General features: G+C 38.9%; 1 protein-coding gene across 3 annotated transcripts in view; it reads right to left on the minus strand.

Moving 5' to 3' along the window:
• Positions 1–9,589, minus strand: part of LOC135226993 (integrin beta-PS-like) — a 156,728-nt gene extending 147,139 nt beyond the window's left edge. Inside the window, exon 1 of one of the 3 annotated variants that reach the window (XM_064266716.1) lies at positions 9,432–9,589. Coding sequence is in view for 1 of the 3 variants with exons in the window: in XM_064266715.1 (XP_064122785.1) it covers positions 9,195–9,207 (13 nt within the window). In the remaining 2 variants the exon portion in view is untranslated. The other 2 variants (XM_064266715.1, XM_064266718.1) reach the window with 2 other exon arrangements.
• Between the last annotated feature and the right edge of the window lie 10,497 nt (positions 9,590–20,086).

The raw sequence follows: 20,086 nt of genomic DNA on the forward strand, positions 1-20,086 counted from the left end.
CTTCCAGAAATTGAACCTCCGGATCTACCCGATCCATCCTCAATGACTTGTGCATAAGTTCGATGGGGTCCTGAAACCCAAGGGATATAGGCCGCCGACGCCGAATCCCATGGAGAAGCCTCTACGGAATTCCTGCTACTCACCTCGTCCCTCCGGGTGTAGTCTGAGGAAATAGAGGGAACAGGAGAGGTGCTTTGGATACTCTAACTCCTCCCAGCAGCGCTGCTGCCGGGGGGGGTGAGCCGTGCCCTTGCACCAACCCACAGTGGTGACAGGTGCATGGGTCTAGGAGAGCATGATCGCAAGGGTGATATGGTCTCCCAGGAAGAATGTAATGGTTCTCGCTGTGCTGGTAGCATCATCCTCACGAAGCACCCCAGAACTCTTTGAGGCCAAAGCCCCTAGTGAAGAGATCTGTACAGGGGACCTCCTCTTAGCCTCCCCCGATAACCTATCCCGCGGGACAAGGACATCAACCATGGCTCCTGACAAAGAACATGGCTGGGTCTCTGCAGGTGGGTACGAGCCACAGCTTGATCCCTTCTCTCACCTTGTGCCACTGTTGCGATGAAGAGCCGACTCCCCATCACTGATTGTGGATGTACGACTTCCCTTGGGAAGTTGTACATTCAGAAAAACTCGCGAACTAGTCTCTGACACGGCCCAAGTCCCGCCGGCAGCGCCTCTGGAACTAGGGACTGGAGAACGCACCTTAGTTTGTGCTCCAATGGCTCCCGAGACTAGCCCCTGAAGGAGTGGGAGAGCCGACGAGAGCCAACTGCCTTCCCTCTGGAGGGAGGACAGAGACCCTTATAAGCCTCAAGGTGAGGTTTCTTAGGGGCAGAGAGGCTACCTTCCCCTTCTTAGGCTGTGAAACCTTCGAAGGGGGAGGTGAGGGGGCGGGAGACGATCACGACAAAGATGAAGATGACACTTTCCTCAATCTCTTCGACAGCTTCTGTAGTCAAGGCCAACCAAGGAACATCAGTAGGAACAGTTCCGGGGGCAGGGGCAGGAGCAGGTCCGGGGCCAGAAACAGGGTCGGCAACAGAGGAAGGCACAGGAACAGGGCAGGGTTCTGGCATGTGTTGCGCAACAGGCATAATTGTAGGTATGGCTACCATCCCTGTCATATCCACAGGCGACAAGCGAGGCACAGGAAACCTTGATACTGCCAACAATGGTATCCCGAAACCAAGAGGGGAAGGCATCAGTAGGTTGGTTGACGGCAGATGGTGTTGCACCCCAACCAAGGAAGATGTCACACTCATGGGGTTATGTGCCCACACCAGGTGGGTCATGGTAGCCGTGGTAGTAGTGACTACCGAGTGGGTAGCAGCGCTGCTGAATGCAGTTGAGGTGAGCCAGCAGCGCTGCTGGATACATGAGAAATGAGCCAGTGGCACTTCTACCAAGGGAGCAGCCACAAGTACAAGTGAAGACCATGCATGGCCTAGTCACGACACCTCACCTGCAGAAGTAAAAGTCGGGTTAGGAACACCCCCTCCTCGCTCTGAAGGTTCCAAGCAGAGGCCCTAAGAGGAGCGTTAACCAGGTTTGCGGCTGCAGTACTCCCCCTCCTCTTCCGCCTTCGACTCATCAGAGGAGGGAGAGGTGAGAGAGGCCTCCCAAAAAGGGGTGCCAGAGAGTATAGGAACTGTTGCTGGGAGAGAGGTACAAGGATGAAGAGTTTGCAATACCTCCTCCTCCCAGCAAACTTTCCACATTGAGCAGTGGACCACAGAGAGCACTCCACACACATGATATCTCCATTACACTCAGGCCCTTGGCAGGATCTACCTCAAACGAGGCGCGGATCTTTCCGCACGTCTTGCCACCTACCCCAGGGCAACACCGGTTGGGGGCAGAGGGCAACAAAGGCTGTAAAATCTACCAAACCGCCTTGTTTGAAGAATTCAACGGCCATGTCCAGGCTACACTTAAGTTAATTCCTATTGTAAAGGACTGACGGTTTGTATATTGTGTAGGAACAAAGAGGTCTTTTGAGTAGTCAGATCAACTCTTATCCTTTGTGCTTTCCCCCTCAAGTCTCACAGATTTATGAAATATACACATTAAAGCCATTTTATCATTATTGCATTACTATGATAGCTAGAATTCGTGGAAACATTTTGTAAAGGCACTGGTGTATGTATCAAGCTCCACTAAATTGGCAATGATGATTTGCCAGTCCTAGCATGCAAACATTACAGGTAATATGGACAATGAAAAGTGCTGGCAAAAAATACAAAATTTTTGTCATAAACAATTCACTAATCTGTCGTCTACTCGCCGATGTTTTTGGCAGCCAGATGTGAATGGCTGGAAAATTGTTCCCAACACTGCTTCACTGTAAACAAACTCTCACGTATTTTAAGTGGAATTTGGAGTGAATTAAGAACAAAATATGTATAATTACAATCAAATAAGCACTGTGGAGTTTCAGTTGTGATGGCAGTAAGACTAAAACCACTGATTACAAGGTAAAAGTGCATTTCAGCTCAAAATATGACCACGGGAATAAGATTTCTCATACTTTTACTAGTATAGGGAACAAATTGTTGTATTACTGTGCTAATTGCAACTACAATCTTGAGTAATATCAGTAAAGGCTACATATAGTACCTGTATGCAAATATTGTTCAAATGAGTGCTGGGAAGCCTGGGAAGGCCATGGCTGCCATTGGAGTGACAAACTGGTCACAATTCGAAGAGATGCCATATTGGATTTGCAGTTCCTATAGTATTTTGGATGCTTATTAACAATTTTCCATTAGTTTTTGATGGTTGATTGTAATTAACCTGTAATTTACCTTTGAACTCTATCCTATGGTAAGGGGGACCCATTGGGAATGCAGGGTTTTGAGTGGGGTACACCACTGAGAGAATTATTGCCCTATAACTCTAGCCTACAGTAAGGGGGACCGATGAGAAAGCAGGATTACACGTGGGGTAAATCACTTGGGAGAAGGTTTTGGCATGTTATTGTGTTATTTCCTCTTATTTATGGCATTCAGAATGCAAAATACAATCGGAAATAAGTGACAAATGAAACGAGAATGTAGCTGTTCCACAGGCAAAACCCACCTACTACTACTACTACTACCATTACGACGCGGAATGCTACCGAGCTTGCACCATGTCATAGGGGAGCTTTTGGTTCAGACGCCAACTCCTAAGTGAGGGAAAAGATGGGGGGATTTTGGGGGGACATGCATTTAGCCAGTCATGTTGCAATATTAACCGTACATTGCGACAGGACCAAGTGAAGAATTTGGTGGATTCATACACTAAGTGAAATATATTCCTTTTCCTCATTTGTTTTAAAATCGTGTTATATTATTTCAGTCTTTTATTTCTATTCCGTTTCTCATAGTATTTGCTTAATATGTTCATTTGCCCTATACATCTTGAAATACTACCTTACAATTAAGGGGCAAGCCCCTGAAAAATGTGTAAGGGATGGGACCAGAAGACACTTTTAGGACGTTTCGATACCTTTCTGTCCGTGATGTGAAATTGACGGTTGTTTGGGGGTATTTCATTCATGATTTATACATGATGTACACAAGTCACTCCCTTCTCTTTCCATTATTCCTATCTATCTATTATCGTTGCATCATTTTACAACACATTGTTCATCCATAACAATTTTTTTTATATTTTACCTTATTATTAGTTTCACACAACATCTACATTCTATTATATTTCCTTTGAATCATCTAACAAACATTTGTTTTGGTAAATGACCATCTGCATTTTCCTCATGGTCTTTATATACTTTTCTTATGATGAAATTTACATTAACTTTCCTTAAAAGGGGTTATGATAGTACAGTAATACCACAAACTTACGCAATTCGATTAGCACAAAGTCACAATAGCGCGAACTATTCATTAGAACCTAACTAATTATCATACAAGTTCCTCACAATAGCGTGAACATTTGCAAATCCTCCAGAAACACTACAAAACCCAGCAAAAGTGTTTATGCTTAATTTATTATGTGAATTTTTATGTTTTAAAGCTTTTCTGTATAAGTCTTTATTAAAAATGCATTATTTTTATTTTTGTACATCCATAACTACTACAAAGGTAATTATAGCCAGTTAGTGCAAATACATCCGTTTACAAGATGCGATATCCAATCACAAAGTTAACTGCACTTTTCAAAGATGATATCCCTTCAGAAACTTTTAATTTCTGGAGTAAATAGTACTAGTATAGTACAAGTACAAGTTTTCATGCTTTTAAGTGTAAAATCAGTATGGAGATTTTGTGTATTCTATTTACACCTTTGAAAATATATACAAAGGCAGTATGTAATTCACGGCATTTGTCACTATATAAGACCACCATGATCAACTAGTAAAACATATCAGAGATACAAGAGAGTTATTGTTCTGTGAAAGTTACTTTCTTAACCTCGGAGAAAAGTGCTGGTACAATCTGTATGCACGTACTATGTTAGGTAATTACAGCACCTACAGTTAATGTACTTTGAGATGTGATCCCATTTGCACAAAGTTCTCTCTCTCTCTCTCTCTCTCTCTCTCTCTCTCTCTCTCATAGTTAGCCCTCACACTAGAATATGATTTTAAATTGATTGAATTTTATCTTCACCCTCGGCAAACATTACATATGTACATACATGTTTTCTTTATTGAATTGTGTACCTTTGTTATGACTGACTTATGAAGTTTACCTATTGATCCAAAGAAAACTTCTTTTATTCTGAGGGAAAAAGAAAATGGCATCCCATGAATTAGGGGTAATGTTTGTATACGTACAAAATTGGATTCATATGCATGTAGTAGTTACTGTGACTATTTTTATGCCAACCAGTTATTTCTTTTTTAAGGGTAACGTATTAAACTTTAACTTTTAAATGAAATTTCAGTAACTTTAATTTCATTTAAAAATTAGCTAAATAATTAGGGAGCATGATTACCGTCATATTTAGTGTTCAAACTCTAGAAGCAAGCACTTATTATCTTTTTTAGAGACCATGCCAAACTTACGCGAAACTTCCCCTTGCGCGAGGGAATCTGGAACCAAACCTCGTGTAAATTCGGGGTATTACTGTATACAATAACCTTTATTTTGTTTCCTTTGAGTGGGGGTCCAGGTAACATAGCCCACTAGGTTAGGTTAAATGTGGTAACCTTTATATTAGGTTTCCTTAAATAAGGGGTTTGGTCCCCGGCCAGGTAACACTAGGTTAAGTTACTATGCCAACCTTTACGTTAAGTCTTCTTTGAGGGGGAGTCCAGGGGAAAGGGGACCCCTCCTGGCCAAGTAACATGTTCTACAAGGTTAGGTTAGGTTGGTTAAGTAGTATTCTAACCTTTATGTTACTCTTCATTTACGGGGGGGGACCAAGAGGGGCAAAGTCCCCCCCCTAGCCATGTAACACATTGTACTAGCTTAGGTTAAGTTAGTATGGTAAAGTTTAAGTCAGGTTTCCTTTCAGGGGGGTTCCAGGAGGGCCAAGCCCAAGGTTATTAAGGACAACTTTTATATTAGGATCCTAAACACAATGATGATACGTAATAATAATTATTCTTTACTGGTAATATTTCATTGTTTACTTACAGATAGAACATTTGGTTTCTATCCATTTCATAATTTAATCTTCAACTACACATATCTATATGCCTGTATATATACTATATATTCGTATGTATTGTATAAATATGTAAAATAGGTGCCATCCCATAACACTTATCTACTCCGGTATTTCCTTTAAAATAAGATTTATCCAACTTCATAAAAATTCTCACGTCCATTACAAGACCCTGTTCATGTATTTTCTATTCAGGATTGCAAATTCTTTTTTTATTTTTCTTCAAATACGAAGTCAGTTTCCACACATATGAAATCATCCCCCACTCAACGACGTCATTCACCCCCAGACTATTATTCCGGTCAATCAGAGACCTCATCATCCAAATTGCAATTTCATATTACTTTACAAGAAGTACTCGAACCGTTAACACCAGATGCTCTGCATTCCTAAAGTAGCTATATTTTCAACACTAATTGTGATAACAGTTCTGTTAATGTTATTTTTCCTTATGGTATTTCATATCATTTGCCTTATTTCGTCATTATGGATTGTTAATTGAGAACATTCGCTGTCTGCATCCCCTTACTGGCTAATGAAATGAAGACTCGTGAGTCCACTATTTAAGTTAAGTACCTTCGCAATTTACAGTCACTGTTCAAACCTTATTCGTGGCGATTACAGTGTTTTATCATTTATTTTTTTTCGTTGTAGCATCTTTGAATTTTGTGCATTTAGTAAATTCGTATTTGGTTCGTGATAGTGTTATCTTAGTCCAAAGTTAATTCAAGTTGCTCTTCGTGAATTTAGTGACTTCATTCTACCACCCGCGTACACGTAACAGTACAGCAATGATAGAACTTTTCAAGTGCGCAATCAATCTTGGTAGTAATTCTATGTGATGTTTTCGTGCCTGTTTTTTACCTTGGAAATTGATTTTTCCTACAGTTTTAGTACTTTTGATGAAGAAGTGGTCTTTTGTGATACTGTTATATACGTCCAATGCTCTCTCCCTAACAAACAAAGCGCCGCCCTCCTCCTTTAACCAACTCATACCTAGAGCACCCACCACCTTGAGTGACCCACCTCCCCTCAGCCATTCCTGGCCATGGAACACATGGCTCCCTGAGGGTTTGCATATCCCTCGGCCTCTACCAGAACACAAACATGGCCGCTTAGTTTACGTTTGTTCTCCCCCATTCAAAACCCCGAATTCCCAAAGTCCCCCTTCATTGTTGGGTAGAGATAAGAGGTAAATAACAGTTGACTGCTACAAGATAACTGCTGCTTCATTAAAAGCACTAAACTATAGGAAAAATCAATTTCCAAGGTAAAAGCAGGCTCGCCATCATTACTTAGTAATACCTTGGATTTAAAAACTCCCTTGAACACATATTTTACAATGACTTCACATGTTTATTTTAGTTCATATGGCAGTTTCATATATCTCATTTTGTTGACAAAACTTCAACCTTTAGAATGGTATGCTTAAAGGTTTAACTGTATTGTTGTTTCCCAATTAAATATAGTGAAAAAAGTGGTCTTTTTCAAGTGAACTGGTCGCAATGCTGTCATTTACCCTAGCAGTCTATTTACTGAACCTGCTATAGGTACAATTATGATATAAAACTAGCATCACTTTACGAAATATATCATTTTTTAAATTTTAATTTTCCATACATAATAAACAGATCTTTCTGCTTAATGTAAAAGCCTCATTTCAAGTTAGCATATTAAATATAATATAAAAAATACTATATACATACATTTCACTTGACCGAAGGGTGGTGAAATGCATTTAAAATGTGTGGTTCGGTTGGTACACCTGGAACACCAAATTTTGAGGAGACTGGTGTTGATGCACAACAACTTATAAATCTTACATATGGTAATTTTTTTTAATAACATAAAAAATGTCAAACTGACAGCATTTTTTATGTATTTGATGGAGAATTCACATACCAGAGAAGGAAATTGGAAATATTATTTTGAATATAAAAATGAATGGTTTATTGATTGACACAGGCCTAGAATGATCGATACTGGTAAAAACATCTGTCTGAACAGAATTATCGGTGCTTTGGGAGCCAGTTACACTAAATCATATTGTAAAGCATTTATTGGACTTATATCAAACACCATAATAATACTTATACAAAAAATCATGCTGCATATTATAGGATTCTCTGCCTTTCACAGACCAGGCAAGGACCATTAGACCTAGCCAAACATTTATGTTACATTTTTTATATTTTGATTATAATAAGTAAACCAAATATAATAAATAATTTTTTTGAACATATAGCCAAAACCTACAATTTTGAGTGCTAAAATAAAACCTTCTTCAGATCGAAAAAAAGGGTTAGGCCGAGTTACAAGAAAAATCAATACCACAATTATTAAAGAAGACATCCACAAAAGAACAATATTAATTTGAATTTCCTTTAAATAATGTTATTTAGTTCGCCTTCCATATATAATATTCCTTAGTGACTGTTTTTTCCTTTAGAGTTGGCCTGTTGTGTGCAGGAAAAGGATCTTGCTCTAGGGTAACCTGTAACCAATTAACAAAAACTTAGTATGTCACCATAGAACATCATGCACAGGAGCCGCTAAGCGAATAGTTGCCAGATACCGCTTGCTGAATCTTCCATATACCTATTGTCCAAAACATTTACGCAAATGGTGCAATATTTTGTAATGTAACTGTACCTAGCCTACACCTGGTATTCAATCATAAAGGGTAAAGACCAAAACTAAGCTATTTATGCAAAAAGCTACAAACACAGACAAAAAAAAAATTGAACTGGATATTGGTATGGTAGCCGTAACCTGATCGCAATAGATATTGGTACGGCTTTGAATTGCACATCTCAACCCTTGTTTACCGCCTCAGGCATATCAGTGACAGCAAGAAAATGGCAATAGAGCAACGTGAACCCTGTAATAATACATCAGTTTTTGCCAAAAAACATAAGTTTTCAGGTTTCAACACACTGAAAAAGGCAATAGACTTCTACAAAGCGTCAAACTTCCAGAAATTGTGTATCCGTAGGTCGCGTAGGTTAGATTAATATGCTAACCTACATGTTAGTCTTCCTCTAAGTTTGTTTTTCTTAAGGGGGGTACAGGGGGGGGCAGAGCCCTTCCCAGTCAGGTAACACATTCTACTAGGTTAGGTTAGTATGGTAACCTATGCCTATGACGCACACACAATTCACAGCTATACCATTAACTATCTCAATCGTATACGGCTGCCGTACCAATATCCTGTGCCAAAAAATAAGTAGGTAATCCACAAAAATTGGTGAATTTTTCATGCATTTCTAACTCCGGATACCAGGAGGTTTGTAAGTTAAGATAGGCTAGGCCCAGCGAGAGTTGGGCTACCTAGGTGTAATATAGGCTAATGATTAGCCTGCATAGGTACAGAAGGAAAAGAGCAACACGCTTACCGTCAAATGTCGATTCTCCTAGATTGGCGGCCTACGTTATCACCAAGTTAGTAAAAGGTTAGGCTAAAAAGGTCACTGCTGGGATAGTCTGGCCTAAACAGACGTACCTAGTACTAGGCGCCTAGTACCTAGGCTATTTCGCATTCACCGTACTACTACTACTAGTACTACTACCTCGTTCGATCATATATCTTAACAAACTAGCAATTCCGCCCTCAGCAGCAGCAGCGGCGGCGGCGGAGGAGAGAGCGACGATGAGTCAAATTCCCCGAAAGTTGTGCCAGCTGAGCTGAGGAAATGACCAAACCCTGAGCCCTGATCACTCAGGCGTTGCCCCACAACCTGCTACATCTGAAAATTTTCTCTTACTTTACACATTATGGACCTTCTTTATTGCATTTTTATACTCACCTATAACACCAAGAGTAACGGAACTAACGTCTACCGAGTTAATCAAAGGTGATTACGGCATTTCACTGTGGGAAAAGAACTTAATTCCGAGGGGCGATGCGAAACCTAGTTCTAAAAATGGAAAACACAAACACAACTCTCTTGTGACGTCATAAGTGCAGACAGCCCACTTGATTCTCGTTTGGGAATGTCTGCTAATGGAGGAGAACCAATCACAACACAGAACGAGAACGGACCAACATAAAAGTGACTTCCATTGGCTCTGATCAGCGGGTGATTCCGAAAACGCTCCTCCCTTCACATTTAACTCGCTGGAGTGTTCGGAGATGAATTGGAGGTGTTTTCTACATGAATTTCTTGCATCTATCTACCCTTATGCAAAGAACATGTAGGTAAATCATTAATATACTACAAACTCAAAAGTTAAACAATTTGATTCTCATGCGTTTCCACTAAAACTTTAAAATTTCTTGTTTGAGTACTTATGTTCAGCATAGCTTACTCATATAAAGCATTTTCCCCGGATTCTTTACAAAAAGAAGTCAGGAAAATCTAATATGGACCCGTTAGAAAAACATTTTGTTCTTTAGGAGAATCGATCCTTTTGATGCAAACAGAATCGAACCACCTATTAAATAAAGTTGATTTGTACATTTGGGAATATCGAAGGTAGATCAACCAAAAAACCTAATGGGAGACAATAGTCAAGATTAATCACTCTCCTGTTTTTCATAAAGCAAGCCATATTAGCTCTTTCTTCTGCAACATTAATGAAATAATGTTTCTATAAATGATAAAATCATTCAAAATCACATGTTATCCTATAATTAATAATGTTATTCACCATAAAGTGATTTCACATGGCTTACTTAAATCAACAACTGTCTAGGTTTATGGTCTAAATGCAATTAATTTTGCACTATCGACCTAATCTGTTGTATTACCTAAAATTAAGACTTAAGAACATCAAAACACCAATAAAGTAAGGTGAATGAATCTTTTATTTAAGTTTGTTGAATATGCCAACAATATACGGAGAAGGTTCAGATAATGCGTTAATTTCCAAAGGATATGCTTTTACAGGCTATAGCAGAGAATGTCATCAAATTATCGAAGAGAAATCAAAGGTGGCTTACTCAAGTCCGCTCTGATCATCATTTCTCAGTCGCTCTTGATAACTGAAGATGCCAAAAAAAAAATAAATAAATAAAAAGATAGGAAGCTTATCCATGAATTTGTTGACGCGTACTGGTACTTTTCAGCTCTTTTGGAAAATCAAATCAGTTGAAAATGGCCATCGGAACAAGAAGTTGGAGTCATATGAAACGTTACTAAGAAAATACCAAGAGAAATATTCAGAAGCTACCAGTGATGACACGAAGGAAAAGAACAACACGCTCCGCACTACAAATTTCAAGGAGCCGAAAAAGGTTTGCAAAGAAAAATCAGGGTTGGCGACTGATGAAGTGTATGGTTCAAGTCTCTGGTATTTTGAAAATATGCTTTTCCTCAGTGATTAAGAAACACCATGAAGGAAAACGATAATGAAGCACTGGCGAGTGCTAGTGTAAATTTTATTACCACTGAAATAATTTATTTCCTTTATGATTTGCATGGCTTCTACATTCGTATATATATCAACAAGTTGTAGCATATTATTATGATATACTAGTTATAGCCTACATTCGGGTAGCAAATGATAACATGAAAAAAAAATGCAGTATTGTTCTTCCTATACCAGACAGCGGAATACGAGGGTGAAAATGTGTTGAGTTTACTGCTTTTATAAGATGTCTTTTACAATCATTTAGATATGTATAAAGTTATATATCACACATCCTCCTTGTAAACTGCTGATTGTTTTATAAAGGCAGTCATACCTCTCTTGCCTCCGTTTTCATTATTCACCCTGTCCATATTATATATGAATATTTTTGTTTTTGCTATGGAGCTGCCCATCATTGAAAAAGTACTCGCGGTCTTCTTCTTGGTAGTCCGTCGTGGTCCGATGATGACGAATCTGTGCATTCAGCAATGTGAACGTCTGTGGCTCTGCAACCAGAAGCTGGAGGCACACAGGTGTCACACACCTTTGGTCTGTGGACTGTATTGCTGGGGTTACTGCTCTGTGACGCCTGTCTCTTGCATCAGCGAGACAGTCTCTGATCTTCCTCAAATGCGGCAGTTGCTGGTCGGGTGAGGGATCGCCATAAATTTCTGTCCTTTGCTGAGGCCTCCAGGTCACAAGGTTCGATGCCGCACCACCCTAGGTTGTTCTTTAAGGTGTCTTTGAACCTTAGTCTGGATCTTCCTTGTTAGTGCATCCTCTTTCAGCTAGCCAAAAATGAGTTGCCCGATTATGGCTGTCATCCATTCTGACGACTGTCCCTGTCTAGTGAAGCTGGGCCTTCAGAAGCATCGACTCAATACTAGAGTCGGCTGTGTCCAGCACTTCCTGATTTGCAACTTTGTCCTGCCAGCGGATGCCCATAATAGAATGCAGCATCTTGTATGGCATTGTTTGAGCTTCCTGATGGTCTTTGGTATAGAGTCCACATTTTGCACCTATAGAGGAGTGAGGAGAGGACCACAGCTTTGTAGATTCTCAGCTTTGTTGATCATTTGATGCTTTTCTGCACTGCAGGACCTTCACTCTCAGTCTTCTGAGAGCTTAGCTGGCTTTTTGGATTCTGAAGGCAATTTCCTTGTCCAGAGATCCATCTGCAGAGATTGTGCACCACAGGTAGCCTACTTGAAGGTCTCCAGATACTTTAGTGTGTTGCCATTGATGGTGGTGGCAGGTTGTAGTCTGGTTATATTTAGAGCTGCCTGGACCAATCCCTCCATTTTTCCAAGACTGTTAGCCCGAATAGTCGGGATGCCTCTGTGAGGCGGTCTACTATAGTATACAGGTAATTCTCCTTGTGCGCCATGAGGGTGCAGTCATCAGGAAAAGTTTCAAGGCTGAGCTTCTCGAGGGTCTTTCTTTTAACTGACAGGCGGCTGTGGTCAAAGACTGAGCTGCCTGAGTAGTATGTGATATACACAGCTAGTGGGACCTGTGTGAAGAACAAATTGAATAGCGTTGTTTGTGACATCGCTTCTGGAAAGGACCTGCCCTGTCATGTTCTCATGAAGAAGTCATTTCAGAATAGTGAACTTATGGGGGCATCCTAGCTTTGTGAGTAATGAGCCAAAGAGCATCCATGTTGACAGTGTCGAACTTTGGCCAGTTCTATGAACACCGCATACAAGTCCATCTGCTGCTTGATGCCTTTTTTCTGGGGCAAAAGCTGCACTGGGCTTTGGGCAGGACTCTTTCTGGGATGTCGGGAAGGCATTAAGACTTATTCCCAACGTACCTAACGTCGCATGCCGACGTATGCAAGGACATGGGGACGTACACAGCTGTGTCGTGAACAGGATGGAATGGGTATTTGAAGAGCTGGTGGGAATTCAATCATTCCCGTTCCAGACGCACAAATGAATAAGATGGACCCTCAGGACTGGCAATTTGTCAACCTCATTGTTGACAACTTCCATCACCCTGAATTAGCACTGGCCATTGTGAATTTTTATCATTCCCTCTTGCAGTTAAGACTGCTGAAGTTCCTGCAGCACCAAAAGAAAGGGAAGGCCATGAAAATGTCGAACAGGTCACACCCTATAACAGGCAGACCCATTCTGCCAGGTCTGCGTGTTGCAATTACCCTACGTTTCCTTGTAACTGGAGATTCCTACAAGAGCAAATCCTTCTACTTCCGAGTAACCAACAACACAATCAATGGCATTGTGCCTGAGACTTATAGGGCCATAGTGGCTGCGTTTGAAGATGAGGTGATTTAGTTGCCCACGACCCCAGAGGAATGGAAGAAGGTAGCCCAGGGATTTGAGGAACGTTGGAATTTCCCACTCACCTTTGGATCAGAATCAGGAACCCACTGCAAGCAGGAACTCATTATTTCAACTATAAAAAATATTCTTCTATAAGTCTGCTTGCAGCTGTGGATGCAGAATACAAGTTCATGTACATCGATGTTGGTGCCATAAGGTCCGAGTCAGATCCAGGTGTGTTTTCAAAGACACAGTTCTGCCGAATGCTTGATGAAAATGAAGCTAATCTGCCTGCCCCTGAAAGATTGCCAAACGGAAGTGAAGACAAACCCCCAGTCACCTATTTCTTCATAGATGACGCCTTCATTCTGAAAAAGTTTACTATGAAGCCATACCCTGAACGAAATCTAACAGCACATGAGCGCATCTATAATTACCGGCTGAGCAGGGTAATACGTAGTGTAGAATGCCTTTGGCATACTAGCAAGCAGATAGATATTGTTCACAATTATTATATTGCCTTTATTCGGTCTGCTTTTCTAAATGTGTATTAATACGATATACCTTTTGTATACCAAATTTCTTTTACACAAATAATAGGTATTTACCATAAAATACCTTTCGTTTACCATGTAATAATTATATTAATATATTCCATTTGTCTCCCTAGATTCGGTGTTTCAATCCCCGAGTCAACTTCGGCATAATCGCACCTCGGCTGTTGTGTGTCGCACAACTTGATTTTAACAAGACATCTTAGTGCCTCCACTGATGCAGATCAAGAAGACTCGGTAACACATGAGGTCCTAACTGGTCACTGGAGATCTGACGAAATGTTACCGAGCCTGACTTCCCCAACTGACCCAGGAGCATACCTGATTGGCAGGGTTCAACGTGATTACTTTCGTGATTGTGTAAACTCCCCTGCAGGTTCCGTTCCTTGACAAAATTCAATGGTATAATTAATGAAGAAAGCAATAGAAAATGCCTGTACATACAATCTAAATAACTTTCTAAATATCCAAATAAATTGTGAAATTGTAACATACTTACATTATTACCCAACATATTTTCTTGTGTTTTAATTCAATGTCATATTTCTCTATATAACATACTCAAAGTATGTCAAGAAAGCCTTTATTACATGTAGTACTTCACAACAATAACTTGTATAGATTACACTGAAGTCACCGACTTACATATTTTTCTAAAAAGAAAATTAGTGAAAGTCCTGAATAAAAGTTACTAGTAAGAAATATTGATATTGTTACTATGAATATTTCAATTAGTGTTGATTTGTGTTATTCATGTATATGAAAAGTTCTTAGACAATATGAAATATTGAAAATCTTGTATCACAAATGTATGTTCATCAAAACCAAAAATGAAAGGTAGACTTGCCTAATGAGTCATGCCTGTGAACTGCGCACCCTACTGTGCAGGCCCCCTCCCACGTTGGGAGGGGAGAATGACATCACGTATGTTGTAATGGACACTGTACGTCGGAATCTACCGTAACCACATGAAGACATTACGTACGTCGGAAGGGCATAAGGACACTCGTATGTCAGCATGCCTGGAATGTAAGGTACCCACCACAAATTGCACTGTTTATGTGCTATATACCAAATTGTTGGAAAATTTGTCAGCTTTAATTTTAAAAAAATTTACCAAAATTGGTGGGTGCAAAAAAAGTTGTTGCATCGAACCTGAAGCAAGGTTTTGAAATAATTAAAAAATCTTCGATTCAATGGTAAATTTCAATATTTTGTTCTGGTTATCATGTAGACTGCATTAGTGAGGTTCAAATGTTTTGTTTTGCATACTGACATTGCAAATGAAAAGAAAAAAAGCAGTTTTAGTTGGTAGAACATAATAACTGCTGTTCCACAGGTGATTTTATACAAATGTGAGTGTGAAAATAGCCGAATTTGGAGTAGGCCAACTTTTAGTTATTTTTCAATGATTATTTTTCTTAACTATGCTAAAATATAATATACCATAGAATTGGTCAATATGTCTAGTTTATGATTCTTTTTAAATTTTGAAAATTGACCCAGAGGAAACCCCGCCACCCATTAATGAAGAAAACCAGACAGAGTCAGAAAATACTAGAAATGATGATGAGGAAATCCCAGAGGAAATCCCTTCATAATGAAGAAACTGAACAGCACTCAATCGATGGAAATCACAACAAAGCATTACCTGCTGCCTCAGTCTCTGAAATCTGTGACACTACTCAAACATCTTCTGCAGAAATACCAGAGAAGACTGATAACATAGATAGTAAGACCTCTGATGCTATTCATGAACCGAAAAAGTTGTACCATAAAGTTCTGACTGGAGATACTTCATGGAAAGAAGTAAAATCCTCAGTCTTTGAAATGGATCAATGATAAATTGATGAGTTCAAGAACAAACTTAAGGATGCCCGAACAGCCAGATTGTGGTTTCAGTATCTAAAAATGACTCAAATCATGCGTTCCTTTATTTGGTCAGAGCGAGTTGGCGACTGGAAACTAGGAATCAAAAGTCAGATCGAGATGCTTCCATACCTTGCAGGGACTGGCCACTGTCAGTACACTTCGTCATTGAATATCTATATCAACAGAATGTTAGATTTACCTAATACCCAGACGGAGATTTATCAAAAGGTATTTCTTTCTGGTCTTTACACAGTCAGAAGGTCAGCCCGAGTCTGGGCAGGATTAAGCAGAGATCTAATAATTGAACAGTGCTTTATGAGAGCAATGAAAACAAAAGGAGGTATGACAAGAGGAAGAGGTATGGATGACGCCCAAAGAGTTACTTGGTGTCTAAGCCAACCGGTTCTTGCTGAAATAAATCTAGCTATTCAAGAATATACAGGGGTAGGATTTGAGACTGGTGAACAGCATTTTGAATTTTGGATCAAATTCTTATCAAATGATCACATTAATGTGATAACTATAATCATTAATCCAAGATTCAGTCAAAATGTACAAATGACAGTAATTTCTAAGGTCTGATTCTTAAAATTTTGGAGTAAATTGATTTTCATGGAGAAGACGAAAGTGTTGGGACACCATCTTTAATAACTTTTTTTTTTTTTTTAAATGAAGGCTGACAAAATTACCTACAATTTGGTATATCACACATAAACAGCGCAATTTGTGGTGGGTCATTTCTCAGATATACTGGACTAGACTGTGTATGCCCAGTGCAGCTTCGTGAGGTTAGGTTCCGGACCCCCTCTCTAAAGGGGAACTTTCACGTAAGTTTGGCACAGTCTATAAAAATGCTAATAAATGCTTACCTCTAGAGTCTGAGCACTAAATATGACCCTAATTATGCTCCCTAAACATTAAGCTAACTTTTAAATGAAATTAAAGATAATGTAATTTCATTTAAAAGTTTGCTTAATAATTACTCAAAAAATAGAAATAAATGGGGAGGCTGGGTGGGGGCAACTGGTCTCCCCCCCAAAGACTCATGTTGCCCTTCATCACCCCCCAAGCTCCAAAAGTAACAGCATGTTTGCTTTTTAAATATGTAACCATAAATATATGAAGTTTCTTGATCCTTGTCTGTCTACTAGCTTTCAGTGATGATGAGATAAACAAACAGTAGTGGGAGTATATAATTTTTGCTGAAATACCTTGCTCGTGTGGCTTAAAAGCACACGAAATAGCTCAGAATAAAAGAAAAAAAAAAACAGCTGATTAGGCTCACTTCGCTTGCCAAACTGTCTTTGGACCCCAACAAAAATCTGAAATGACGCCCCTGCGTAAGTATTGAGCTAACTTTTAAATGAAATTAAAGTTACTGTAATTCCCTTTAAAAGTTTGCTTAATACATTACCCTTGAAAAAAAATAGATGGTTGCTAAAAATAAAGTATACAAAGATTACACACGCAGAGAGAGAGAGAGAGAGAGAGAGAGAGAGAGAGAGAGAGAGAGAGAGAGAGAGAGAGAGAGAGAGAGAGAGAGAGAGAGAGAGAATTATGTAAAAATAATTGATGCTAATTGTCGCAAATGTTATGGCGACTTTCACTAGGCTCATGCCCGATGTTATGGCTGATAGCCCTACCAATGGACATGTTCCAACCCGTATACAAGAACAACTCGACAGGTGAAACACGACTGATTTTACCAAACTTTATTACAAAATAACCTCATTTGAATTTAACAAGACAAAACGATCACATGGAATTTAGGTGGCTCAGCACACCACACAAGGAAAAATTCTATGTGGCCACTCAAAAAAACTCTTAAAAATTACAAAATTTCAATTCACATTTAATCAAGACAAATACCAAAGTATTATGTAGAAAATGCTGAACACATTCGACAATAAATAATGCACTTAGCCCAACGATGGCTACAAAAAAGAATGATTGCTTACTATGTGCTTTTCTGGTCATTCGTCATCAGCCTCATTGCTTGCCTCACACCTGCATGCCACGATCAAGACCCTAACGTGTTGCTCTATACTCAGTTAATTCATGAAGAGAGAGAGGCCGTCAGTGGTGTTCAAGCAGGTTTTATAGCCGTGCGGATCAGGTTAGTCATTTTTGACAAATTAATCTTTGTGACAGGGAGGCATTCCTTTGCTTTTCATATAATTTACAAAACAGCATGAATTTTGCCATTAAACAATGAGGGAGGAGAGGCAATGAACAATAAATGCACACATTCAAAAGGGAACCATTTCTCAATAGCCACCAATTTGCCATATGCTTGACAAATAATCTTTTCGTTACAAAGAGGGACATACTGAGGGGCGGAAGATACATCTTGGAAAATATGTGCACTAATTTTTTGCGACACTAATCTGGCAACACTCTCCCTCCTGTCACATGACTTGACATATTTGACAGCTCTTGACTGCGAGAGCTTCCGTGGAGTTAAAAAGAAAGATGAGGGAAAGAATTCGTTATATGCATCATTTTGTTATTATAGTCATATTATTATTATTATTATTATTATTATTTATTATTATTATATTATTATTATTATTAACCAAACAAAAACTTCTTTCAGTTTTCTTCTGAAGATTGAAAAAGAAACCCACAAATTCACTTTGTAACTTGTTTACTTCTAAGTATTTACATTTAGTTTTACTCCACACTCGAGTACTTTCAGGCCCTTCTGTGGCCCATTCTCAAGAGATGTTTGGGATGTTAGCCTGGGTCAAGGCCCAGCAGTCTTCTGGAACTTCTTGTATATACCTTTGATAATACCTTAAAAAACAAAGTATGTAAAAATAAATTGGAAGGAGAAGACAGGAATACAGATGATGTAGCGGGGGTATACATAATCAATTGCAATAATTGTGGAGACAGATATGTGGGGGAATCAGGTAGGGGAATAAGGACGAGAGTCCAAGAACATAGAAGGGCAGTACAACTTAACTCTCAGGGGAGTGCTATAGCTAGACATTGTTGGGAAAATGACCATAGGATGGATTTCAAAAACAGTAGGCTTATATACAAATGCAACAAAATTAGTCACAGGAGGGTAGTAGAAGGTGCACTTATCAGAGATTAAAGTAATTGAAGGAAACAAAGGTTTTACCTCAGAAGATCCCATAAGCCGAGCTTTGATATTAAAAGAAGCTAAGATTGACCCTGCTGACCTGGAGATTAGGTTTCCTGCCCAACAGACTTTTGGTGACCACACCCTTACCACAAGGGTGAATCCCATTGACCATCAGCTCAGGATATCAGAGCGACAAGAGGGGATTGGCAACTCTCAAGAAAACCAGAACAGCCATCGCATAAATGACAGCACAACGAGAAGAAGTTCCAGAAGACTGCTGGGCCTTGACCCAGGCTAACATCCCAAACATCTCTTGAGAATGGGCCACAGAAGGGCCTGAAAGTACTCGAGTGTGGAGTAAAACTAAATGTAAATACTTAGAAGTAAACAAGTTACAAAGTGAATTTGTGGGTTTCTTTTTCAATTATATTATTATTATTATTATTATATTATTATTATTATTATTATTATTATTATTATTATTAATTATTATTACTTGAAAATATTAATAACCAAATAGTAGATATAGCAGATGTACCATAAAAATTCTCTCATCTCAGTAAGAGAGATAGGGAAGAGTTGTTCTTACTTAAAAGTGAAATGGAAAGGTTATTTCTTTAGAATACTATCACAAATTTTGTAATTACAGTTATATTATTATTATTATTATTTGGAAATGTTAATGAACATAGTACATACTACATGTACCATAAAAATTCTCTCATCTCTGTAAAACAGAGAGAGAGATTATTATTGTTACTATTTAATGTTATTTAATTTACACATAAAAGCTTGAAAACTTATAAATTACATTAAAAAAAAATTGAACAAACACCTTTGCAGGATTTCTCCAGGATTCAAAAAGGTTGCGTTTGTGTTCACGTGTCTGTGAAATACTCGTGTACGGTAATTAGTTAAGTTCCAATAAAGAGTTTGCACTATTGTGAATTCGCACAATTCAAATTGCGTAAGATTGAGGTATTAATTTATGCTACTTTAAATTGTATATGTATTTTTTCACAATATAGTAATTGTGTGTAAAATGTTAATATTCAGTACTAAGTTTTCCTAAAATCTCTAATAACAATTACATGAAATACCAAAATCCTTAAGATTAAAGTGTTGGGAAATTTAGAAGCCAAGAGGTCCTAATGCCTAATTATAAGACATACATATTGTCACAAAAAAAAAAAAAAAAAAAAAAAAAACGTGCACAGTTTTTCCCGCGATCTATTCCCGTCTGTTCAAATACGTATTCAGAATCCCTAGTATCTGTTGCCGGCAAGTGGGGGAATGGTTCT

Source organism: Macrobrachium nipponense, chromosome 15, assembly GCF_015104395.2.
Source record: "Macrobrachium nipponense isolate FS-2020 chromosome 15, ASM1510439v2, whole genome shotgun sequence".
Taxonomy (NCBI): Eukaryota; Metazoa; Arthropoda; class Malacostraca; order Decapoda; family Palaemonidae; genus Macrobrachium; species Macrobrachium nipponense.